The 26,431-nt window shown below is 47.8% G+C and overlaps 1 protein-coding gene across 1 annotated transcript in view; it reads left to right on the top strand.

The window, feature by feature from the left end:
* Positions 1-26,431, top strand: part of PKD1L3 (polycystin 1 like 3, transient receptor potential channel interacting) — a 130,828-nt gene that overhangs the window by 64,682 nt on the left and 39,715 nt on the right. Inside the window, exons 6-8 of the mRNA XM_069642533.1 lie at positions 7,803-7,978; positions 9,879-10,025; positions 21,464-21,651. Coding sequence (XP_069498634.1) covers positions 7,803-7,978; positions 9,879-10,025; positions 21,464-21,651 — 511 coding nt within the window. The remainder of the gene's footprint in view (positions 1-7,802; positions 7,979-9,878; positions 10,026-21,463; positions 21,652-26,431) is intronic.

The raw sequence follows: 26,431 nt of genomic DNA, 5'->3' as shown, positions 1-26,431 counted from the left end.
AATCAAATGCAGTTACATTACATTTCAAACAAACATGCACTCAACACAGTGTGAAGTAGAAAGGCACTTAGCTCTGGGGTGAGTGCTGGCCTCCTGCCTGCGCTCTCTCAGGTCCGGTTTTGGAGCAGTATCAGTGCTGCAAAGAGAGCAGGAATTACTACACGTGTCTCTTCACATTCACACATAACACACACAGACCTTGCGCCAGATTAGTGCCCCCTTCAGAGTTAGCCTTCTGTCTCCAGCCTTCGTGTTAGTTGCATGCAACGCAATGATTTTTGCTCTTGCTGTGCGATCCTAGCCGCACGTGGCTCCGCATGGAACCTATGTCATGGATTGCTAGGTTTTAGTTAGATGCGCCCCCTCAGACGACAGTTCGTGCTTTCTGCCGCACATGGCTAGTCGCGATTTATGAGCCGCACAAATCAAGGGTGAACGCGGTGTTCGCCGCGTGGCTAATCAGGTATGCTAACTATGGTAAGCATATGCACTGCTTCGTGGCGGTGGTCCTTTAGTCTGCGCGCTATCGCGGCACCCCCGCTAACATCTGTGGCAACGGAGATTTAGTCCGACGTGAACCTAGCTTTCAAATGAGCAGGAGGATTTAAGTTGCCGGGCTGAACCCCCTGCGCGTGCCCCTCTGCTGTTTCTAGCGGTCTCTGCACTCCGCTCCGTAATGCCACTAAGTTCTGCAATTCCCCGTTGCTACGGGCCTCCCCTTGCGCAGCGCGACTTATCTTAGTCAGGCGAGGGGCCTGTGGAGGAGATTGGCGGGGTGTGGCACCTCATGCTGATCCCCGATGCCTGAGCTCCGGTAAACACGTCTTCTCTGGTCGCGTGTTAGAGCACAAGCCCCGTGCTTTGTCTTTGATGTGCATGCGCGCATGTGCCTCGCCCATCGTGGGCCTAGTTAAGTAGTTCCTGGCCCAGGGGTGCTTGGGAGATGTAGTTTTGTAGGCTCTGTTCCTGCAATGAGGGCATAGAAGCCTTTTATAAGGCTGTAGTTTCTTAACCTTTGTTGGCATTTTCATTTCACAAGCATATAAATGTGTATAGACAGTCCCAACATTATCCTGCTCATAGGATCTGGAGTCTTGCCCCATGACAAAATGGGATATTCTCCTGCCATGCTTTCTGTTCGCCTACAGGGAGGTGCCACAGAACGGAGCAGGGTTTAGCCCCTTTTCTCCTCTGGTGTTCTTCCAAGCACACTGTATGAGGTCCCCTCAGTCTAGTGAAAGAGGGATGGGAAAGCAACCCCTCATCCCCCTACTTGAGATGTGGTAGACTATCTACTCTGCCTTCAGTCTAGAAGGGGAAAGTACAAGGAACAGTCAACAAAGAACCTAAAGGCCAGTCAAGAGCTGATGAAGCACTGGCACAACCAGAAGGCCAAAGTGACAGTCTATTCTCCAGGCCAGTCGGTGTGGATTATGGAGCCTGTCAAACCCAGTGCCCTTCAGGGCAAGTGGACTGGGCCTTACTGTGTGCTGGAAAAGGTCAGTGAGGTGAATTATCACATTGACGTGAAAGGACCTAAACAGATGTGCAGGCTCTTTCACGTCAACTGGTTACAACCCCTTTAGTGCCGGGATGACTTGGTCATGGCCAGTGCTTAATTTGTGCCGGTGTTTGGCGGTCCCCAACACCGGCACTGTTATTTCGGCACCAGAACATCATGACGAGGCCCTGGGGGCCGGTTCCTGAAGCCCACCCAGGCGTTTTATTGTCCCTCCTAAGTGTTGCTGCTTTCCCTATTTTGCCAACCTCTGAAGCCTGAAAGTAGATGCATGCAGGCTTGGCATGCGCCAACTTTGCACCAGGCCTGCAGATGAACGTAACTGGTCTGCTGTTAAATCGCAGTTAGTAGTTTAATGGTATCCACTACAGAATAATTACTCATTTTATTATAGCGGATATGATAGCTCAGTCAATTGACCGCTCGCTGCTGCAATGTGTGTGTGATCTGCAGGTTGCAGCTTCGAATCCCCAGCAAGGCCATTTCAGCCTTTCATCCTTTGGAGGTCGATAAAGGAGTACCAACACAGGTACTCACACCATTACCCAGCTATTGCCATTTTATGGCCAGGTACCACCATTATGGCAGTACCTGGCAAATGTCTATCCCACAGAACTGACCAGGGCTGCCCACGCTGCAGGCGTTGGCCACTGCTCCGGGGCTGGAATTATGGGGCCAAGATGTTTTGGGCACTTGCACTTATTTATTTACAAATTAAGCACTAGTCATGGCATTAGTGACTGAGGAGACCGATCCCCTCCCAGACCTATTGCACACTGAAGCCAGAGATGGGTCAGTTCAAGGTGTCAACCTTGCAACAGACCTGTCAGAACAGCAACTGACAGATTGTCAACATTTACTGGGACAGTTTGCCGGTATGTTTTCTCTGACTCCAGGTCGTACAGATTGGTGCACCCATGATGTGGACACTGGAGACAGTAAACCCGTGAAGAGTAGCATTCACTGGATGTCCGATAAAGTCAGGGACACCATCAAGGAGGAAGTTTCTAAGATGCTGTCCCTTGGAGTGATAGAGCCATCCCATGGTCCCTGGGCTAGCCCAGTGGCAGTGGTCCCTAAAAAGACCAGTGGTGGGAAGACTGGAGTTGGCTTTTGTGTGGACTACAGGGGCTCAATTCCGTTACAAAGACAGATGCTCACCCCATTCCGCAGGCAGATGAGCTCATTGACAAGCTTGGCACTGCAAGCACATGAGTACCTTTGACCTCACAGCAGGTTATTGGCAGGTCGGCTTGACAGATAGAGCGAGAGATAGTTCAGCATTCTCAACCCCGGAAAGACATTATCAGTTCACTGTGATGCCCTTAGGATTGAAGAATGCCCATGCCACTTTCAGCGGATCGCTAACCAGGTTTTGTCGGGTCTGGAGAACTTCAGTGTCACCTATTTATATGACATTTCTGTCATCAGCCACACCTGGGAGGATCACTTATCCCACCTGAAACAAGTGCTTCAGGCGCTGCAAAATGCAGGTCTGACTATCAAGGCCACGAAGTGCCAGATACCGCAGTGTACTGTGACTTACCTAAGCCAACTGGTCAGTGGGGGTAAAAAACAACCTCTCGAAGTAAAGGTAGAGGCTATGAAGGAGTGGGACATCCCCACCACCCAGACACGGGTGATAGCCTTTCTAGGTCTGAACGGGTACTATCGGTCGTTCATCAGAGGGTATGGGACCATTGCCATGCCCCTGAATGATGTAACTTCCAAGAAGAGGCAGAAGAAGGTAACTTGGACCCCCACCTATAAAACCTCCTTTCAAAATTTGAACGATGGATTGTGCATGGCCTCAGTTCTGAAAGTGCCAGACTATGGTCAGGATTCATTATCCTGACAGGCGCCTGTGATTTTGGGATTGAAGCAGTGTTAGCGCAGCTGAACTCTGAAGGGGTAGAACAACCTGTTGCCTAAATTAGCAGGCGGTTGACAAAAAGGGCTGTCGTAGAAAAAGGGGAGTATGCAATCATGTGGGCCATAAAGAAGCTGAAACCCTACATCTTTGGGTCTCACTTTGCGATCCAGACAGACCACCAGCCTCTGCGATGGTTAATGACCATGCAAGGGGAGAACCCTTAGCTTTTGCTTTGGGCCATATCCCTACAGGGATTAAATATGGACATCCAGCACAAGCCAGGCTCCCAGGAAATGCAGAGGGCCTCAGCCGGTACTTTCACCTTGATGACAAACCAGACCCTCAGTATGGTGGTGGTTCACATGCTGAGGCTGGGGAGCATGTGCGGAATTCGACCATCATATCAGCCCCACTCATTTTCGGAGGTTAATATCCCATTGATTTTCATTTTTTTTTTAAATCAAGAAAGCCCAGGTGAGCGCACACTCCCCGTGTGAATGGTCGAATTCCTCACAATGTATTCCCATGTGTGTTAGCATCTGCAAATAAAAGGGTCAACTCTAATTGTCAGAAATATGGCTCAACCTAGTAAAAGTATTATTGGTTATATATATTGGGCATGTAATTACCTCAGTGAAATCATTTTTCTTGGGTTGAAGTTAAGGTTCAGAGTTTCAGAACAATGATGTGATCATGATTCAATTGAATCTCGTGCTGATTTATTTCTATGAAAGAATTAAAGACAACCATTGTTGCAAGAAGCTATGGGTAGATATCAGAATACAATATGGGTTAATTTGCATGGATATCTTACCATATTGCTTTGTTTAGGAATATTTATTGTGGTAATGGCCCAAAATGTCGCCCTCACAATTGCGACAGCCGAAATGCCCGACTTTATTATTTTTTTAAACACCCCCTTTACACCACATATATATGTGGGGGCGGTATGGGATATAATAGTAATGTGGGGGGAGGCTGCATGTGGTGTAGAAGGGGTTTAATTAAATTTTTAAAAAATCGGCATTGTCGGCCGTCGCAATTGTGTGTGGTCGCAGTGATCACATAAATCCTTTATTGCAAGCAGCAATCTGCTTGTTGGTGGGCGTTCCGCGTGTATATGGTGGAGACGCGATTTTCTCTCTATGTGTTCATCTACACAGGATGACATCATGCATAGCACATATGACGTCCTCTAGGTCTCGTAATGTTTTGATGAATGTTAAGTTAAGCTTTTGGGTTGACAGCATTCCGGTTGCCAGCACTCTGATGAGCTAGTTATATGATTACGTAGGAATATATCCTGCAATTTTGCTCATGGTTTAATCTTGTAAATGAAGCTCCAATTGAAATATTAGGATCTGGAAGGCATACAATTCTTTTTGACTCCCGTTGCCCTATTACTAATTATTGAATCTAAAACATTAAGGTAAAATAAACACTCACAAGGTACAGAAAGGGATACAATAACTATTCTTGGATGGCAATATTATTAATTGTAATTGAACTAATGGGAATAAAGTGTGTTTGGATTTCCAAATCAGGCTTGGGACAACAAGTGCTGATGATATATGAGTAATCAGGTGAATCTTATTAACTATGTGCAGCCAATTAAAATGTATGATCATTCGACAGTTACGCCACAAAGTTATCTTCAATGGGATCTGAAGTGTAAATGTCCAGACAGGTGTGATCTACGATGTCTATCCTAATAAGTAAATGAGCCAATAAGAAAGAAGAATATGAAAAAATTATTACCTAATTCATCATGATTAGAGAAAAGCATTCATCTTATGTTCAGTGTTCAGTCCCTCCATCATTGTACGATATTTGCAAATGTATCTTGCTTCTGTTTGTCTCAGTGTTCTTTCTATATCTCCACCTCTTCTCCTGCACTTGACAGTTTGGAGGCCAATAAATGTAAGATTGTTCTTGTTATCTTGTTGATGGTATCTTTGCTATGGCGTTGCAAGTGGACATCTCAGGTCCTGGCTCCTCATCAGATTAAAGTGTTCATGAATTCTGAGGCGTAATTCACAAATGGTACTTCCAATATAAATCGTATTCAAACACAAATAATTGTGTAGATGATACATCTGGTTCTACAGTTCATAAATTCACAAATGACAAAATTGCAGTGTTCGCATAAATGTATGTTTTGGCATGTTGGCACATTGAACAATTTCCACACTTGAAGAAACCCTTTGCACTAATTCTATCCAACTCTCTGGCTGCAGGTTCAAAATTACTATCCATTAATGAGCGGTTGAGAACAGATTTAAGTGTTTAAGTGTTGGTGCTTTGGTATAAGCAAAAGTGGGGTTTTCCTTGATGTATTGTTTGACATTGTTGTCCACTAAAAGCAGGTGCCAGTGATTCTTTATGACTTGATGAATTAGATAACTATTGCTGATGTATCTAGTGATGACCCGCACCATTCCAGTGTCTTTGCCAAAGTCCTTATTTTTAGGAATCAATAAATCTTGTCTATCTGCTATGGGAGGATAGCTCAGGGGCCACGAATCGCCTTGGAACGAAGACCACACGGAACAAAGCAGGTTCGATCCCCGGGTCCACGCTTAGAAACCTATGGGTATTAAGCATGTTATAAATAACCAATTACGATATTACAATAGAGGTTTCTGTGCTGAACTCCATAGAGAGTCCCGGGCTTGTAACATCTATCTTCCAATCTTTTAGTTAGAAGATTGCATTCTTACTTGAATACTGTATTATCACTATAGTTCCTTCTTTCAGATATGCATTCTCCTATGGGAATGTTATTTTTCACACTCTGATGATGGCAACTGGTCCCATAAAGTGTGGAATTGACTTCTGTTGGTTTACGGCATGTACAGCTTTGTATCTTATTCTGGGCTGTAGTATGTCAGGGTATCCTATGGGCCGGGAAGGTTGAAATGTCAGGGTATCCTATGAGCCGGGACAGGGAAGGTTAGAGAAATGTACGAGAATAACTGGGATGAAGAACAGAACATAGGGCAATGTGGAAACGGTAGTGTTCTGTCATAGTAAATTGGGTGTTCGGAAGATGACAATCAGAGGGACAGGATTGGTAGGTTTTGTGGGGCAAACGGGAATGACCAGGATTATTAGAATGAAGTGAACAGGGGAATTGTGGGAATGGTAGTGTTTTGTCTGAACAGAAGGGGAGTGCAGGAAATAGTGACCAGAGGGGCTTTAAAAAGAATGACCGGGTGTAGGCGGGTACGGCACGGGACTAAAGGGATTTTGGGAGAGACGGTTTCTGAATGTGACAGTTGCTGGTTCGATACAGAGGGATCATTGGATCCAGGAAGGAGAGATTGAATGGAAAGAAGCAAGGCAGATGTGTGATAGCCTATAAAGATCTTAGGGAGTTTGCTCTTCTCTCCTTCTTCCCAGCTTATGCCAGACCGCGTTTCCCTTGGGTTATTCCCTCAGGCTTCTCCCTCCCAGCAAGCCTTTCTCGCTCTTTTACCCCTAGGGTTGAGATCTGAGTGGATCCATCCTTCATTGGCCACCTGAATAAGAGTCTCTCGAGGTTCGCTATGTGAGATACCCTCAGGTATTTCACAGAACAGAGTGGAGTAGGCAGCCGGGACAGGGAACCGATAGAGGTGGAGCACAATCAGTTTCCTCTCTGTTGCGCATTCTACCACCTGACGTATCTTCAACCTACCGTGACTCTGATATCTTCATAATATTGTAAGCGGCTCTCTCAACCAACCCATGACTCAATGATAGATCCATTAGCTCATGACACAGATGTCCCTTCTCTAGCCTACTGCCATGTGGTATCTCTTGTTGCCCACAACGCTGGATTGTCACTTTTCCACACATGCGGAGAGCATTAGTCAAAAACATTTGGCCCGCCAGATGTTTTGGAATTCAACTCCCATTCGTCCTAGCCAGTAGAGTAAATGGTAAGCGATCATGGGAGTCGTAGTCCAAAACATCTGGTGAGCAACAGGTTGCAGAACCCTGGGCTGCAGTAATCAAGGTTTCCTTCAGCCTCGAGTAGCCAAAGCCTTGCACAGCCTTTTTTAGTGCAATGCCTTGCTAGGCTTGCAGAACTGGAAGGCGTCCCCAAGTCCATGACTGGAAGCTGCATGCTCCATAGTTCTGGTCCTAGACTCTGGAGACATGGTGAAAGCATGTGAGAAACATGTGAAGCAACATTGAGGAAGGGACTTTCATGGGTCTGGCTTCATCTTCTGCGCCTCTGATTCCACCAAGCCCCTTTGAGGGTTCAAAAGACTGAATATTTCATAGAAGGAATTCGGCACCACTGCACAGAGCACCATCTTACTGCTTCTGATAGAACAGGCTCTGATACCTCCACAACTTGCTGGGAATTGTAGATTGGCTGGAGCAAGATTATTTTTTTCATTGTGGTTCTCCTCCTTTCAGGTTGTTCTGACCCTGTACGGTGCAGAAGGTCAGAGCGATCCACACCACTTGACCGACCCTGGAAAAGCTGTCTTCGAGCGTGGAGGGGTGGATATTTTCCTTCTCAAAACCTCGTTCCTGGGTGAGCTGCATAGCATCCGACTTTGGCACGACAATCTAGGAGCCAGCCCTGCCTGGTAAGTGTCACTTCTCGCTCCACATACCTGGATGTTGTCCCCTACAGCTGTCATGCGTATGCATTGCTTTGTTCGGTGCTGGGAGGCCGGTGTCAGCGCCATTAATGAGGCATTGTGCAGACCTCTTATGTATTTTGAAAATTCCTCAGCTGACCCACTGAGCTGCGCTTTGGTCTCTGGAATGCAGTGGCGCTGTCATTGTGCTCTACACCCTGGTGAGAGTGCTTGTCCTGAGTTCTCAGCAGTAAGGCGATTGGGTTGGAGCCTCCAAGAGGGTTAAATATGCATATCCCTGCCACTTTGTTGAAGTTATGGGTAGGCAGTGGTGCCTGTGGTGTGGTTGTCCCACCCAGGGATTGGAAATTATGCCAAGAGAGGAGCTGGGAAGAAAGAGCCAGCATGGCACTTGAACCCATAGCTGATGATCTTAAACATTAACTATAAAGCACTTCATGGAATGGGTCCAACTGCATAAATCAGTTACAGTACACTGCCCCTTTCTAGTTGGTGAGCTTTAGGGCTGTAAGAGCGTTGGTCAGGCCTTCAATCAGTTACAGTACACTGCCCCTTTCTAGTTGGCGAGCTTTAGGGCTGTAAGAGCGTTGGTCAGGCCTTCAATCAGTTACAGTACACTGCCCCTTTCTAGTTGGCGAGCTTTAGGGCTGTAAGAGCGTTGGTCAGGCCTTCAATCAGTTACAGTACACTGCCCCTTTCTAGTTGGCGAGCTTTAGGGCTGTAAGAGCGTTGGTCAGGCCTTCAATCAGTTACAGTACACTGCCCCTTTCTAGTTGGCGAGCTTTAGGGCTGTAAGAGCGTTGGTCAGGCCTTCAATCAGTTACAGTACACTGCCCCTTTCTAGTTGGCGAGCTTTAGGGCTGTAAGAGCGTTGGTCAGGCCTTCAATCAGTTACAGTACACTGCCCCTTTCTAGTTGGCGAGCTTTAGGGCTGTAAGAGCGTTGGTCAGGCCTTCAATCCGTTACAGTACACTGCCCCTTTCTAGTTGGCGAGCTTTAGGGCTGTAAGAGCGTTGGTCAGGCCTTCAATCAGTTACAGTACACTGCCCCTTTCTAGTTGGCGAGCTTTAGGGCTGTAAGAGCGTTGATCAGGCCTTCTGGAGTAATTTTACTGAATATGACCCATCTTGACATGTTGCAGACTGATATGGGTGGATTGCCTGTGGTGTGTTTGGGGCTGTCAAGTCAAGTGATTGGAACATGCTAGACTTTGATCTCTGTTTGTAGGTGCTCTGGACCAAGTGTATACATGGATCCAGGGTCTTTTTCTGTATCCATCACAAAAGAAGGAGAGAATGCACCTGTTGACTATGTGTACCGTTCTTGTAGCATCCATGCCCCTATCTCTAAGCTCATTGTGCAGTTTGGAACGGATTATATACTACCTCACCTGGTCTGTCCCTTCCAAGGTTGCATCCACTGGAAGAAGCATAACAATCCCACCTGGGACAAGGAGTCAAATAAGTCAGTGACTAGTTTGGTGGTCGTTCCAATACACAGCCTCTGTTTACAACGTCCTTTTAACTGCCTAAACACAAGCAAGGTACTTCTTTAAACTGTTTACAGAGGGGATTGGAATGGAACGCCACCCCAGCATAGCTCGGATATATCTTAACAGCTACTCTTAAATGTCAGTAAGGTGTCGTTTACCAGCTTATTGATACCTCCATTCCAGCTTTGAAAGGACATTCATAGATTTTACAGAGTGCCAGCGCGTGCCCCCACTGGGCTGCAGAGCTCAGAAAGACACCATGACACAGCAACTAAGATATACCGCTTGCCATTTTTCGCTACAAATTGGGCAGGTTTTCGGTTCTAAGCTATTACGATCTGTCAACTTTATTTCCATGTGTTTGTTTTTCCTCTCCCACACCCCCTTCTATAGGTATGTAAACAGGTTAACAGTGATCGACTTGGAAGCTAAACACAAATGGTATTTCCTATGTGACTCTTGGTTAGCTGCTGACATCGATGATGGCCACTATGATAGGGTCTTCCCTGTTGCTTCCCATGCGGACATCACGTCTTTCAGGTAGGAATTCCGTTACTTTGACTATAATCTGAAGTCCATATGCATTTAGGAAATCTTTTCGATTTGCAAAAAGTAATCTCTGTTTGGCTTCTGATTACCCATCTTGGTCCTGCACCAAACACCCAGCCTCCAAATTTTACATGCTAGGATCTGTGGTGACGGTTGGATTCCTCCTGCCGGTGCTGCAGGCGGAGGGAGAGAGCAATGGCGGGGGAGGGGCGTATTGCAGGCCCACTGGTGCGCGGTGCGGGAGCCACAGAAAACGCGTCACACCAGTTTGCACTCGTGCCCCGAACTGCCTGCCTTCCGGCAGTACACACGTGAGGCGGATCTAACATTCCTCCTTTTTCCCAACAAACAAAAAGTAAACACAAACTCCATAACAGTAAACAACATCAAAACTCTCCTATGCAAATCTAGTCCTGCACAGGTACATGCTCTCTGCCTTTTCTTTCACCATTCATAACCTCTTACTCTATCTGGGGCCTTCGGGGCTGCCCTTAGGTTATACCTACTGGGCCTCTGCTGGGGTGCTGTCTCTGGGTTATTTCCCACTCTGGCTCACCTTCATTTTCTGGATACGCCTCCTCATATTCTTCTTGCTGCTCCCCTGGCTCTCCGATCTGTGTCACTTCTTTGTCATATCTGTGACTCTGGGCGTGCTGTGACTGCTCCTCGTCTTCATGCGATTGTCTCTCTTCATATGGCCACATCTGCTGGGGCACAAGCTTGAACCAGGATGCATTAATGGCGATTTTCTGCTGTCCATGTGCCGCTGTCACCTTCATTCCTTCCATTCGGGTCTCTGTCCAGGGTGCATAGTCATTGTTTCCAGCTTGGATTTGGTGGGGTTTCGCCGTACCAGTACATGATCTCTGCCTTTGTGCTTTGATATTCTTGAGTGTCTCATGTCGCTCATATGGGTGTTTGCTGCGACTGTTTTTCTTTGGGTGCTGTCGCTGTCAAAAAGATCGACCCTTCTGCTGGGGTGGTGTGGTATGGTTGAGTTCACTATGGTCCCATACATGAGGTGTGCCCGGGTATGTTGTTGAAGCTGTGGGGCATCACCCAGTAGTTCTGTAAGAATCTGTACAGATCCACTTTCCAGGGGCTGTTTTGGGAACTGGATATGCACAAAACTTTGTTGATCGTCCTTATGAATCTTTCCACATTCCCATTTGCCTGTGGCCATCTTGGGTGTGATGTGGTGATGTCTGATGTGTAGTTCGTCCATGTATTTCTTCAGCTCCGTCCCCTGGAATGGCAGTCCATTGTCGCTCCTGATGCTCCATGACAGTTCATGTGTTGCAAACATCTTGTCGAGCGCTGGTATTACAGTCTCCACCGCTGTCGAGGATATGATCTTCACTTCCGGGTATCGTGAGTGGTCATCAATGGCCACAAGCAGGTATGTCCCTTCTTGCACCGCGCAGTCGATGCTGATGGCGTCCCACCTTGATGACCTGTGTTCTGCCGCTGAATTGACTCAGGGCTTGGAGGTGCCCCTTTGATTTGGCAGGGATGGCAGGATGTGATGATCGGCTCCACCTTGGTGTCAATGTGAGGGAATCACACACTGTGTCTTATTCTGGCCTTTGTCCTGACCATTCCCCGGTGGCCTTTGTGTGCAAGCGCCACGATTCTGTCCTGCAGGCTGCTGGGGATGACTATGCGGGTTCCTCTCAGCATCAGCTCTTCGCTGGTGAGGGACAGTTCCTGTCATACTGGGAACATACTAGTGAGGAACTCTCTAACCTCTGGTGTACGGTTGTGTACATGGTGGAGGAATAATTTCCAATCACCAGATATGATTGTGTTCTTGACTATATTGCAGCAAGGGTCGTTTTGGGTGGCCTCCATGATGTGGTCGATGCCAACCGCCATGGGCTTCATGGTGTGTACTATTTCACATATATGCTCTTCCGTCTCCTGGGCCTCGCTCACTTCCCTCAGGGTCATAGCCCTTGGGTGCCTGGACAGGAAGTCCATGCCCGCCTGGTAGGCCAATTCGAACTCATACTACTGAAGGGTGGAGCAGCCACTTGCCAATTCTAGCTGGAGGGTGTACTGATGACCCTGTGAAGATCGGGATAAGTGGCTTGTGGTCTGTGTATGCCCTGAACTTCTGTCCATAGAGGTAGATATGGAAGTGACAACAGCCCCAAAGTACCACTCTGACCTCCTTCTCGATGTGCAAATAACGCTGTTTGGTGGGTGTGAGGGCTTGGGAGGGCTTGGTTTCCCCTGTCCGTGATTGTTGGACCAGAATGGCACGGGTCTCGCATCTACATGCAGTTCTGTCATCAGGGTTGGGTCGTAATAGGCCAAAAGAAAGAGATGTCTTTCTTCGCTGAAACGCTTCCTGGCATTCAGAGCTCCAGTTCCATTTAGCTTTTGACCTGGTGATCTCCCTAAGCGGCTCGGACATGGTTGCCAGGTTAGGAATGAATCTGCAGCAATATGTTGCCATCCCCAAAAAACGGTGTACTTCCATGGGTGTTGTCGTGGGGGAGGCCTCCTTTATGTCTGCCACCTTTTGTGGGTCGGCGGATACCCACTTGCTGTTGAAGATGTACCCGAAGATCCTTATCTCTTCTTTCAGGAATTCTCATTTGTCCCGGTGGATGGTTAGGCCTGCGGTCTCCAGATTTCTAGGCAATGCATGTGCTCCTGCCTGTCGCTGGCATGGATGAGGATGTTGTCACTGATATTCAGCACTCCTGGGATCTCTTGGATCAGCTCCTAGATGGCTTGTTGGAACACCTCTGCCGCTGAGGAAATGCCGAAGCTTAGTCTCTTGTACCACCACAGACCCAGGTGGGTGGAAAAGATTGTAATGTACCTCAAGTGTCGGTGTAGTTTCAATTAGTGGTAGCCAGCGTTGAGGTCAATTCTACCCTTTGAGGTCTGTGATTATCTCATCTAAGGTGGCGGTGATGTTTCGCTCCCTTTTGATTGCTGCTGTCGGTAGGCGCATGTTTATGCAAATCCTTACCTTCCTTGGTTGCTTTGGCTTTTTCGTGACCCCCATACCCATAGGTGATGCCCAGGGTGTTGGTCCTGTGACTTGCTCGATGATACCACCCTTTTCAAGTTCTTGTAACTCCTTTGCCACCAGGTCTCTCATGTGAAATGGAGTTCTCCTATGGCGTACCGCCCGGGCTGTACCGTAGGGTCAATGTGTAATTTTATGAGTTTGCCTTTTAGGCATCCAATGCCTTTGAGGATGCCAGGGTGCTTTGCTAGAAGGTCGGTGACGTCAGTGGAATCTGCAACATCACAAATGAAACAGATTAGTCCCAGGTATTCAGATGCATCGCCGCTAAGTAGGCATTTGATTCCAGTGTTAACGACGTATATCTTTGATCTGATGGCGGTCTCGCCTCTGCTTAGTTCCATTCTGAAATGTCCCTCTACCGGGAGTGACGTTTTGCTGCCATAGGCGAACAGGAGCGTTTGTGTTGACTTGAGTTCTGGTTGAGTACGCAGTGTCCGGAACATTGTCGTTGGTATCACATTTACTGATGCTCCTGTGTCTATTGTCATGAGTGTCTCTTGACCCTGTATGTTCACGAGGCATTTGGGTCTTTTCTGTTTCTTTCTCGGTTCAGCGTTTCCGTGGTTGAGTGCCGAGATCAAGTGGATTTTGCTCCTCCTCCTCATTCTCCCAGTCCCCACATATGCTGCTGTTTCTCCATGGTCGTCTCCGGATTTGTCTGTTGACGAGTTGTCCTTGACTGCTATACGACGCTTATCTGCTTGCTTCTTTTTCTTAGAAAAGATTTGGCCTGTTGCGGTTCGGGTTGTGAGTGTTGAGGCTGCACTGAGGATCTGCAGATGCGTCCTTAGTGGTCCTTCCGGCCGCATGCTTCACACGTGGTTCCCTGAGCTGCGCAGTTTCTCCTGTCGCAACATGCTCCACACACCATCGGCACTCGGTGGACCACCGGATTCTCGGTTGCCCCCGGAGTGAGTTGTTTGTTCCATTGTAGTCATCCTTCGGTGCTATTAAGTCCATATTCGAGAAACCTGGCATCACCATCTCGAACTTTTGAATCCACAAGATCCAGCGGGGCCCCACTGACGATGGATTGGTGTAGGGATAGAAAGGCCCCAGTGCAGCTGTGGCACCTCCATGATGTCGAGGGGCGGCACTGGCAGTGTCAGTGACGCGGCTATCCTTGCCGGTGTGCTGGGTCTTGGCATGGAGAATCCAGTTGCCATGTTGCTCTGATGCTGTGTTCTCCCCTGTGTGTGTGGTTGGCAATAGGCTTCTCCTGACCTGTGATTGCTGGAGTGTGTGCACAGGACAGTGGATTCAGCAGTGCCTGTGTCCTTCCATAAACTTCAAATTGCCTTTTTAGTGGCAGCCATTGTTCTTTGTATTCCTCTTTTTAATTTTTTTTTACCACGTGTGGGGGATGGTATCCCAACCATTTTTCCCCAAAATTTGACCTTATCGTGGTCGTGCAGAGTGATTGATTAGCTGTCAGTTGCTGCACGTGTGCTCCATTCTGTGATCTCGTCGCCAGTGTTGGATTCCTCCTGCCGGTGCTGCCGGCGGAGGGAGAGAGCAATGTGGGGGCCCGCATTGCTGGCCCACTGGAGCACGGCGCAGGAGCTACAGAAGATGCGTAACACCAGTTTGCACTCATGCCCCAAACTGCCTGCCTTCTGGCAGGGCGGACCCTTTATTACGCCTCACTTCACTGCGCATGCGGGACGTGAGGCAGATCTAGCAGTGAGTAAGTCCGGACATGTGTGCGTGCCGGTGTACGTTACATGATGGGAATAAAGAGGGTACTGCTTCTGTACGGGAAGCAATTTCCCCACTAACCCCAGACTAGCTATGGCGGGTTTACTTGTGCGTGCTTTCCCAGAGAGGCCACCTCTCTTGAGCATAGGGCCCTTTGGATAGCGTGCATGCAATGGATGGGATGCAGAATAACTCCGACACCAAATAATCAAACCAACCCAGGAAGATGGCAAAGGTTTCTGTTTTATTATCAATTGTCTAAAACAGGGAGTTACAACGGACATCAACGGATGTTTGCACAAGCTCTCTGCATATTTTACAAAAAAATCACATTTATATAGTAAAGATTTGTCATACGTGACGTCATACTACATGGCAAATAAGAAAAACCTACAAGGGGTTGTGACCGGCTCAAGGGGAACATCTAAGTATACTTTCTATAAGGGGTTGGGTTGTGATTGGATATCTACTGTCAGGTGGACAACCTGTGCCACCTCTACTGCAAGTCATCCTCAACACTATTAGGTACACAGTATATCATTGGCTCCCAAACTATAAGTTCCTTCGTTATATGGTCCTCTACAATTGGTTGGCACGCTTGTGCCATGTCTGGAACATTTGGTTCACTTAGGAGCATGTAAGCTCAAACCCAGGTGCCAGGAGGTGGACTTGACTGTACCTCACCACCCAATTAGCCCAACATCTCTCATCAACCATGCCTTCTGCTATGAAGATTGTCTTTGAACTTGGCCTTGCAGAGTATTCTTGTCATCTCTTCGAAAATACATTTGATAGGGTTTTATCAGTGGATACCTTTTCTCGAATATTCACTGTGGAATGGTCACAACTGTTGGTGTCAAGCATGGCACAATCTCAGGCTTCCAACATACAGGTGGTGGGAGGGCGGGACTTCCTGCAGAGGCATTTAACTGCTCCTCTACACTCTTCTCTACGGAGCCCCAGCCAGCCCCTCCAACAACTGGTGATAATGGTGGGCGTGCTCTACGCCCTGCACATGCGCCGATAAGCAGTGGTGCTCAGAAGAGCTGGTTGGGCAAGGCACGAAGAGCCCAGAGTTGCAGTGAGGCAGTCATCTTTCCGGCCGGGTGCCAAGAGGCTCAACTTCGCCAGCAAAGGGCCAAACGAGGCAGTGGAGCCAGGTGCTGTTAAAGAAAAAGATATATTTTTTTAATGATATGTTTATTTATATGTATAGGAAATTAATGTTTCAATGCCACGCTGGAGGAGACCAGCCAACAATACAGTAGGCCTCATTACAAGTGTGCTGGTCCGGTAACAACGGTGCCGGTAAGCCTACCAGCACTGTTGTTACCAGACCGGCACACTCCTAGTCTGCAAGCGGCTGCCGTCTGCGAGCCACGTGGTTCCATGAGTTGCGCAGTTTCTCCTGCTGCAACATGCTCACGCACCCTCGGCACTCGGTGGGCCCCCGGATTCTCGGTTGCCCCGGAGTGAGTTGTTTGTTACATTGTAGTCATCCCTCGGTGCTATTATGTCCATATTCGAGAAACCTAGCTAGGGTGATGCCTTTTTTGCCCAATTCCATTCTGCACTGTTTCTCCAAGTACATGCCATTGAAGATCTGGAGCCTTATTTGCTTTTCGACATTTTCGAATTCACAAGACAGTGCTAGTTTTCGGAGTCTCGTGTGGTAGGCATCCAGTGTTTCGTCCTACATTTGTACTGTGGTGCAGTAATTTGTGGTAGACTCGTTCCTGAGACAAGGTGGAGCTTGAAGAGGTGTACTGCCCCACGCTGATGAGGGGGCACCTTGAAAAGGTGGCTGTGCAGAACTAGAGTGGCCGTGCCTTGTGGTGATGGCCACACTTGCTGTGGGTGCACGATGTGGGACTGTGCCACTGTGGGGGTGGAGGGAGAGGTGTTCTCCTCCAATGTGGACAACAGGCACTGGGTTAAGGAGCCAGTAACAAGGACAGCTAGGGACCAGTGAGACAGGCCCAGTTTCATAGAGGTCCAGGAATTTGATATGGCAGGCACTCCCACATCCTTGGGACCAAAGTGGTTACTATGGGAGGAGCGGCTGGAGAAGTTTTTCAATGCTGCAGACAGAGAGGATGATGACAAGAAAAAGTAAATGTTGCTTTTCTACGCAGGGAGCAAGGTGCACAAACTGACCAAGGGAGGTAATGGGTCATACCGCGACATGGGGGAAGGAGTTCACAAACTACTTCAGCTCCAGAGTAATAGACTATGAGAGGTTTCATCTGCACCCAATGAGTCACTAGATGGTTCTTACACACGCCTGCGACAGATCACAGTGGTGTGTGACTTTCTAGATGAGGAGGGTGAACTTAGGGGACAGATCATCTAGAAGGTTTTCTCTAGCCAGCTCAGAAAACAGATCCTGAAGGAACCTAGCATCCCGCTACTGTGCAGTCTTGTGCTGGGAAGAGCACAAGAGCTGGCTATGCCAAGGGCTACGCTTATGGAAGATGCAATGAAAGGCCTGAAGGTGGAAGAGGGGCAGGCAGTGAAAACAGTACCTCAGTGCACCAGTCACGCTAAAAGCAGGGGAAGGCCATTGCAGAGAGGTTCCTCGCAAGAGCTCATACAGTACCCATGCAAATTCTGTGTGGAGCGTTGCCACATGTCCAGGAGTACCCGGCGATCAGCAGAGAGTGCGGACAATTTCATAGGATGGGGCACTTTGCCAAGGCCTGCAGAGTGCTGTGACCTCCCTCACCCACTCAGAGGCCCAGTCCACTGCAGAGAGGCAGAGGAATGAAGGTGGCTGCCCTCACAGAAGAGAACACTAAGTGCGTGGAGGTGCAGTATTCGAATGGGGGGATGTAGTTAAAATGGCGACAGCCAAGATGTACAGTCACAGTGAATGTGACACAAGTCGTGGTGTTGATCGACACAGAAGCCTGTGTGGCACAGTACAGAAAACTGAAAACTGAAACTTCTCCCGCTCTTGGTGAAGCCACGGATCTACACGTATGAGGGAAACAGTCCATACGCCTGGAGGGTGCGTTTCACACCCTGTTATTCCATGACAAGGTATCCACGCCGACCACACTCTACGTCACACCTGAGGTCAAGGACACGCTGCTCAGTTGCCAGATGGCTGAATCCTTGGGGCTGGTGATCTTTGCCTACAACGTGTATCAGATGGATGTAGGAAGGCTTTATGCAGAATATCAGAATCTTCCAGGGAATCGGGTGTCTGGTGGCTCTAGTGGTATGGCTACACATTTACCAGTCGGTTCAGCCAGTTGCACTGCGACATCTCAGAATTTCTTTGCATTTGAGACAAAAAGGTTGAGCAGGAGCTCGGGTGCATGGAGGAGGCAGACATCATCGAGAGGGAAGTTGGGCCCACATCCTGGGTGTCACCCATGGTCAAAGCGCTGAATCCCAAAATACCAGAAGAGGTGCGCATTTGTGTGGACATGCATCTCACAAATAGGGCCATCAAAAAGGAACGTCGCCCAACGCTAATACTGGATGACATTCTAGCTGCCCTTTAGGGTGCTGCTGTTTTCTCGACCATGAACCTCAGGGCGATGTATCACCAGATTACCCTCCATGAGGACTCAAGGGTGATCACCATGTTCTCAACCTATAAAGGGTTGTTTAGGTACAAAAGGTTGCGCTTTGGTGTGTCATCAGCACTTGAGGTGTTTTAGCTCACAGTGAGGGGAGTCCTTGCCGGCCTCAAGGGAGTGATTAATTTCAGTGACGATGTGCTTTTCTACTCAAAAACTGAACTGGAATACCTAGAGCTAATGAAAGCAGTGTTTTGTTGTCTGCAGGAGAAGGGACCAATGCTACATGAGCACATGTATCAGTTCCTGCAACCCAGAGTGTAGTTCTTTGGGTTTGTGTTCCAAGGAGGAGGCATTAGAAAGTGGGAGCTTTATAGGATTTCATCCCTTCCAGTAATCCACCGGAGGTACGCAGCTTTCTGGGGATGATTAACTTTTGCGGCAGGTTCACAACCAACCTATCCACTATTACGGAGCCACTGAGTGCACTCATTAAGAGGGATGACGCCTGGATGTGGGACACAGCTGCCCAGAAGGCATTTGCGGATGCCAAGGTGGTCATTGCTGTGGATGCAACAGTGGCCTTTTTCGACCCAAGGAAGGAATCTGAAATATTGGTGAACGCCAGTCCGGTGGGAGTTGGGCAGTGCTGATGCATTTGGACAAGGACAGAATGGAGACGCCCATCACCTTCGGCAGTAATGCACTGACAGTGGTTGCAAAGTGGTACTCAGAGAGGGAGGCGCTGGCAGTGTTGTGTGAGTCTAAGCACTTCCATTTGTATATTTTTGGGCACCCTGTCATGGTGGTGACAGATCATAAGTCGCTGCTGCCAATCCTGCAGCGATGGGCACTGCGACCTGCCCTGAGGCTAGAAAGGTGGATGCACTAATTGCAGAACTGTGGGGTGATGTTAAATTTCAGGGTGGGTGCAGGTAACCCAGCTGAGTACTTGTCACGTGATCCGCAGGAAGTGGATGCTGACTGGATGTGAGACACAGCTGCCAAGCAGGCATTTGCAGATGCCAATGCACCAATTGCTGTGGAAGCAATAATGGCCTTTTTCATCCCAAGGAAGGAGTCTTAAATATTGGTGTATGCCCAAGTCTATAGGGGGTCATTACAAGGTTGGCGGTAAGGGGTTAACGGCGCCCGTAAAGGTGCCGGAGCCGTCAACCCCTTACCGCCCCATTACGAGGTCCTTTAGCAGGTCCCACTAAGGGTGCCTGGTTTTACCAGGTGCCCTTAGCGGGACCCGCTAAAGGACCAGCATGCTAACAACGGGCCCGTCATTAACGGGCCCGTTGTTAGCATGGTCCCCATTCACATTGAGCCCTATGGGGGCTCGAATGGGAATGGGGATGTGTTCCCTGATTGGGGAAATACTGGGGCCTCCAAGGTTGGAATGGCCCGGTATTTCCCCATTCAGGGAACCCAGACCCAGTATGCGGTATGGGGGTAGCCATGCCACAAATAGTGGCATGGCTACCTCCAACCTTGTAATGACCTGTCTCTAAAGGAGATTGCAAAGGCCACAGCAGTTACAGAGGCAGCCACAGAAATCTTTTCAGCACACGGCCTGCCACTGATGCTGATGTCGAACAATCGATTGCCCTTTCAAGATAACAGTTTTTAGGGGTTTGTGGCAAGGCATGGGATCAAACACATCCGCATCACACCATGCTGGCACAGGGCCAATGGGGAGATGAAGCGCTTTATGAGCATTTTCAATAAGGTGTTTTGGATTGCGCTGGAGCAAGGGTTGGTGCTGAAGAAAGAACTTGTCACCTTTCAACCGACGTACCACATGACCCTACATACAGCGACAGGGGTAGCCCCACCAGAGGAGACATGAGTCACGGCAGTGGTGTCACATTGATGTCGGCAAGGCAAGGGATGACTGGCATATGAGGAACAAGCAGGAATCGGTCAGGAGGGGTCTGGTGACATCTCTGATACAAATGGGGGACATGTTGTTGATCTGGAACCGCAAGCCCACACACAAGTTGTGCCTGCCATATGAGCCGGAGAAAAGGGTCCATGGTAATGGCCAGGAGGCCAGCGGAAGTTGTGACTCAGATCTGCAGTTGGTTCAAGAAGACCTCAGCGAGGGATGAAGTGATGCACCAGCCTCAGCGAGACCATGCAGGAGAAAGTGGGGGTGAACTGGAACTGCCACTAGACTTCTCAGATGGTGGTGTCAACAGAGTGCTCCCAGGGGTACTGGGGGAAAGCTCTCTAGCAGCATGAGTGGCAACAAGTGGCAGTCGAGGTCTGCCCCGATATCCCCGCAGAGTGCAGAGACAAATACTGGCAAGGTTGCAAGAGTATCTGCTCGACTCTACTGGTGAGTGAAGAAGGGGTTGGGGTATCGTATGAAGAATGGGATCCAGAGACACTGAGGGGTGGTTTGATTATGTTACTTGGTTTTTCTTTGTGAAAGAGTGCTTTGGGGATTTTATGATGATTATATAAGGGATGTGGTGACGTACGTCCGGACACGTGTATGTGCCGGCCTACGTCACGTTACGTGATGGGAATAAAGAGGGGACACAGTTCCCCACTAACCCTAAACTGGCTATGATGCGTTTGTGTGCACATGCTGAGACAGAGAGGCCACCCCTCTCCTCCACGGGGCCCCTGCCGGCCTTCCAACAGGATCTATCTTCAGGCACTCGGGGCAAAACATCCCTGATTTATCCAACAGGACCTATCTTCAGGCACTGATTTAAGCAAGTTTTCCAAGCGCATATTCTTTTGTCGGTATTCTCTTGGCTAACTCCTTACAAAGTAGTGCTCCTCTGGATTTGTAGTTTCCTTCAAGCCAAACTGTGTGCCTTTAGGTATCACCTATGTTTTGATGGGCAACCTCATACATTAGTGAAGGGTAGACAACCTCACAGCCGAGTACTTGCAAGTGAAGTTGAAACCTGGGGTAGTAAGTGTTAAGCCTGTGACAGGACCATATCTAATCTTCTGTCTGAGCTATGTTTATGCGCATGTAGCAGGGGACTTTTCCCCATCATAGGCACATATATTTCATATTTTACACATTACAATTGTCCCTTTGTAAGACCACTGAGTGCTTTGCTGTGTTAAAGGCCCAAGTTCTGTATGACCGCTACAAATCGTTTGCTGTTTTCTCCATTAAGGTACTTAATGTTCTCGAACTCTGTGGAAAAGCTGATGAAAGATCACCTCTGGCTCTCGGTGCTGACCCGCTGTCCCTGGAGCCCATTCACTAGAGTTCAGCGGCTCTCCTGCTGTCTCACCCTTCTAATCTGCAGCATGCTCATCAACCTCATGTTCTGGAACAGGTCTTCAGGCGCCTCAGTGCCGGGTAACCAGTGAAGTTTGGTGACTATTTCTCTATTGATCTGCTGTCTCTCCTTCTGCCTGGCTTCATTTTGCTTCTGTGGTCATTCTGCACCCTGCATCTGCTCTCCATTTTCTCTATCACCTGTCTGCATCTTCTCTGGCCTATCTCTAACTGCATCATTGTCTCCCTTGCACGATTCTTTCATCTCTCATGAACTCAATGTCCAATCCGCATTTTGTCTTGCCTGTCTCCACCTTATATCTGCTCTGCTCTTCTGATACTGTTGTGTCTTTTTTGTGGGCGCTCTCTGTCTCCTCCTTTGACACTGCTCACTATGCTCCACAATGTATCCAGAGATGTTTTTATGGGTGGGCAAATGGGGCCCACCTGTTACCCAACTTGGGGGTCTGTGGGGTGGCACTGCTTGTGGGCGGCACTTCCTGGTGTGTGGCCAAGTCACAAGGCCAGAAAATATTTTGTGTTCTTTCTCTCATTTACATCATCATTTAGACAACTTTGTGCGTGTATGCCTGAATGCACATTTGAGAAAAAAACAAGCATTGGCCATGCCAACAGTTTGGGCTTTTGTGTAGGCATGGGAGAGGCACTTGCCAGGCACTGCGTAGTGGTATTAACTGTACACCGATGGTAGCAGGTGCAAAATGGTGCGCGTACCTGGGCATCTAATAGCAGAACCTGCCAAAGCTGCTGGTTTTTCCCCTGCTTGTTGTAAACAGGACTTCAGTGAAACACACACATAGTGCTTATAGATCGAGTGGCTGAAGGCAGACTGGGTTGACATTTTTATTACACCAGTAGCAGGTTTATAAATCAAATTAAGTCATTAACTCTCAGAAGACTGCTTTGAAAAAACACTGGCAGGTACTTTGAGAGCAAAGTTTCATGGTAAGGCTTGTTTAAAGGGAGCTGAAAGAGTTCCCATGAGGAGGTGTATTCGGTGGGGAGTGAGGCAATGGCCAAAGGGATAAGCATAAGCCTGGGCAGTCAATAGGTGGGCACATATCTAAATAACACAGTCAAGATGTGTGTCCCCCCTCAGATGCCATTTCTCCCTATCTGTACTCTAGTGCAATAGTTTAGGCTTATAGGTGGCTCTGCTACCTAATAGCCCAAATTAATAAGATGACTCATCACTCCCCCCCAGACTGCAAAGCCCCACCACATGGCAACCAAACAGTTCGCTGATTGGATTTGTACTGCTCACTGCTCACTGCTGACAGGCAGATACTAGGAAGATATAAAACCAAGCATTGGCAACGCCAACAGTTTGTGATTTTGTGTAGTCAAAGGAAAGCGTAAGGGAGGCATGGTATCACAAGTATGGCACTGACACAAGAGTTACAAGTTTCAAAACCTTTAGTATAGTCTTGGGGTTTGGAGAAACTCCTACTTTGCCCTATAGCCATGATGGGAGTAGTCTCTACAATAAAATGATAAAGAAAACACAGTCCTAGTCAGTCTTTGTCAAATCAGAATGGCCTATACTAACAAAACCGAATGCCTGCCCTATCTCTTATACACAGAAATGTGTAAAGGGGAATGTGTTTGCAAAGGAAACAGGATGACACTATCTGGCTCAGATGATCAAAAAAAGGCAGTTCAAAACGTGGTTTGGGGCCCGCTTGGCCTTCCACATTAAAGTCACTTATTCCAGTTTATTAAAAGTTATTTCACAGTTCAACAAAAGTTCCCGTAGGTCGCCCTCTGTCAGGCTCGGACCTCTCAAGGCATCAACAGTTCACATAGGTCTCCCTCTGTCGGGCTCAGACCTTTCAACAAAAAGTACCTGATTAAACGTAGATCTCCCTCAGCCAGGCTCGGCCTTCATAATCACAGCACTTGCAGGGATTTCTTTCCCCAAGCTTCATTCAAATTCGTTAGAGGTTCCCTTCCCCTAACTTATTTCATGTTTGCGGTCTCCCTCAATCAGGCTCAGACCTTTCACTGAGGTTGAAGAATTTTGAATGTGCAAGGCTTTTACCATAGACCTCTGCAGGACCACTTCGACTTTCACTACAGCTCTCCCTTAGGTTATTTGCCCAAGTGTCTCTTGGTCTTAGTAGTTCCATACCACAATCGAAAAAGTTCAAAGAAATCTTCCTCTTAAAGTAATCACCTTTTGACTTCCCCTTTCATCTGGGTTAATCTTGAGCATTGAGAATTTCAGAGTTCATTCACGTTGCCGCTTTTATAACAAGACGTCAAACATTTTGCAGAGACTTTCGAGTGGGCTATTTTCTTTTGCCTGACCACTCCGCTACTCTGTATTACTGGCTTCACCGTTATCGGTAACATAAAAGTGCACTACTGGTTTTCTTTCTTTTGCATCTCATCAATGCACCCAACCTTCAATTGTGAGATACACTGTTGCGGCTACAATCTCTCCTTGACACAAACCGGCCTTTCATGTCTTTCACTAACTCACTGGTTGTGTGCATTCCTTTATTGTCTCTGCTCTCTGCGGCTTTGATTCACTAGTCAAGGTTGATACCACAGGCTTGGCCTCGCCTGCCCATCTCTGTCGTTCACCCGGGAGGGTCGCCGGCATCCGTGAAACAAAATGCAGGTTTATTGTTGTCTGGGATTTGGCTTTCTCTGCGTATCCCTCACAGTTTATCGGAGGCAACGACCTCCTGCAGGGATCATTAGGGTTTCCCTACCCTTTGCTCTGGTCCCTCGATCGGACATCCTGCTCCAGTGGTTTCACCTTAGCCTCCGAAGATCTGCTCCTTCTCGTGTCTCACCTTGCTCCGAATGTGTCTCTTTGTTCCGCCTTTTATCTGTGAAGCAGGATCTAATGGGTATCAGGTGTATGTGATTACGGTCAAGTGCCTGACTTTGCCTGACCTGATTAATGTGATGTTTCTAATGAGATATGTAAGTGTTAGCCTCTTTACCCTCAGTTGTCCTCTTCCTCGGCCCAGTGTTTTTGTAGAAAGGGGCGGGGTTGGAACATGGGAGAATCCTATAAAATAGGATGCGGTATGGGCACAGGAAAGAGGGGGATACCGCATCTCACCATCGGTTGCCTCACCCCCACTCCCTGAAGATCTCCGACCCAGGTGATCCTCCCGCACTGAACCTAAAGGGGATGGCCGTGCCCTGACCACCTGAGAAAGAGATCCCGGGACTAGTAAGTGAGACAACCCTTGGTTTCTTACATTCCCTTCCCCTATGGGATGTGGCTTTATCTGTTCTCTTCTGGACTTTCCCTTTGCTAGGGTTTTGCATACTACTCTGTTGCTCTTCCTTTGGTCCTGGTATACACCGGGAACAGATGATACGATTTCTTGAATATCCCATAACATTTTAGTGAGTCGTTTGCTTCCTTAAGTATTCCCTATCAGTGTTAACAGTGGACTCACAGTGGGTCATCTCATCTTAGAAGTTCTATTCTGTCCAGTCCCAAGTGGGAGAGGTGTGAGAACAAAAAATCAGTTAGCCATTGGGTATGAGGTGAGAATTAGCATGGTGAAGGTGTGAGATTTTGAAAGAAGGTGGAAAAGTTAACAAAGTCCCTGCCTATGACAACCTCTTCTGGAAGCCTACGGATAACGGCTGATTAAATGAATGTTGGCTCCCCTCCAATATTAATTGATATGGGTATTTTGTTGTTGATTACGTTGTCCCCATGAAAGCAGGTAACCCTAATTAGGGTTGACATCTCAAGGTCTGCTGTTGAAACTAGATCGGCTCTTACTGAGGTTTGTTTTCTACCGGAATCTATTAAGGCTTTTACCACGTTTCCGTTAATCACAGCCATTTCATAGGTGAATTCTGCTGATGATTGACAAAACACATGCTAAATGATTCTGTAATTTCTTCCGGATCTTCCCATTCTTCACCTCACAGACATCCTTTCTCCATAGGTTCTTCTCTTTGCTGTTTTGGACAGTGTCTTGCCATATGACAATTTTCTCTGCATGAGAAACAGACAGGGGGGGAGAAGGTTTAACGCTGTTTGACTCCTCTCTTCTGGTCTCCTCTCAAAGTCTATGTTCTAGTCTTTTTAGTTCTACCCTTTCTTTCATCATCAATTCATTTTGTTTAGAAAGGTTACCCCTTTCTCTGATGTGTGTAGCATATAGTGGTACAATGGTTTTTGATCTTTTCTATCCTCTATGCAGGGCATGGAAGTATTTTACGGCCTCCAAATGGGATTGGGCCTTTTCAATGGCTAGCGTGAGACTTGGTTTATTTAGCTGCAACATTGCCTTTTTCTAAATATGGAGGTAAAACGTTAACTAATTGTTCCAGGGTTATCATTTCTATCAGTTCATTCAGATTTTTTTTACCCTTTTAGCCACCCATAATGATATTGTATTTTTCATTAGTTCTCCTAATTCAAATGGGGTTTCTCCTGGACTCAGTCGGATACTTCTTAATTTTTGCCTATAAAAGTTGCTGGTCTGACCTACTCTTTTAAGAAGTCCCTCTTTAATCGAGGTAAAGTTGGCCCCCAATGGAAGATGGAGTAAATGGTAGGTAGGTTGTAATTCCCCTTTCAATAATGGTCCCAGGTAACACATTTTTAGATGTTCATGCCATCCGGTTTGCTCTGCTAGTCTGTCAAAATTCTAAAAGAAATTACCCAGATCTTCTCCAGCTTGATATGGTTGCAATACCCCCTGGGGTAATAGATGTTTGGTCTATAAAGCCACTATTGTTCTAAACTTGATTGGAGAAGGTTTTTGGCTTGTATCTGATGGGCAGTCAGTTGTGCTAGCACATCGTCTATTGAGGCCATATTCTCAGGGGGGAAGGTGGGGGGAGTTCCCTC

The sequence above is a fragment of the Ambystoma mexicanum genome, chromosome 1q (genome assembly GCF_040938575.1).
Source record: "Ambystoma mexicanum isolate Mex_15411 chromosome 1q, UKY_AmexF1_1, whole genome shotgun sequence".
Classification (NCBI taxonomy): Eukaryota; Metazoa; Chordata; class Amphibia; order Caudata; family Ambystomatidae; genus Ambystoma; species Ambystoma mexicanum.
This window is presented reverse-complemented; position numbering and strand designations above follow the sequence as displayed.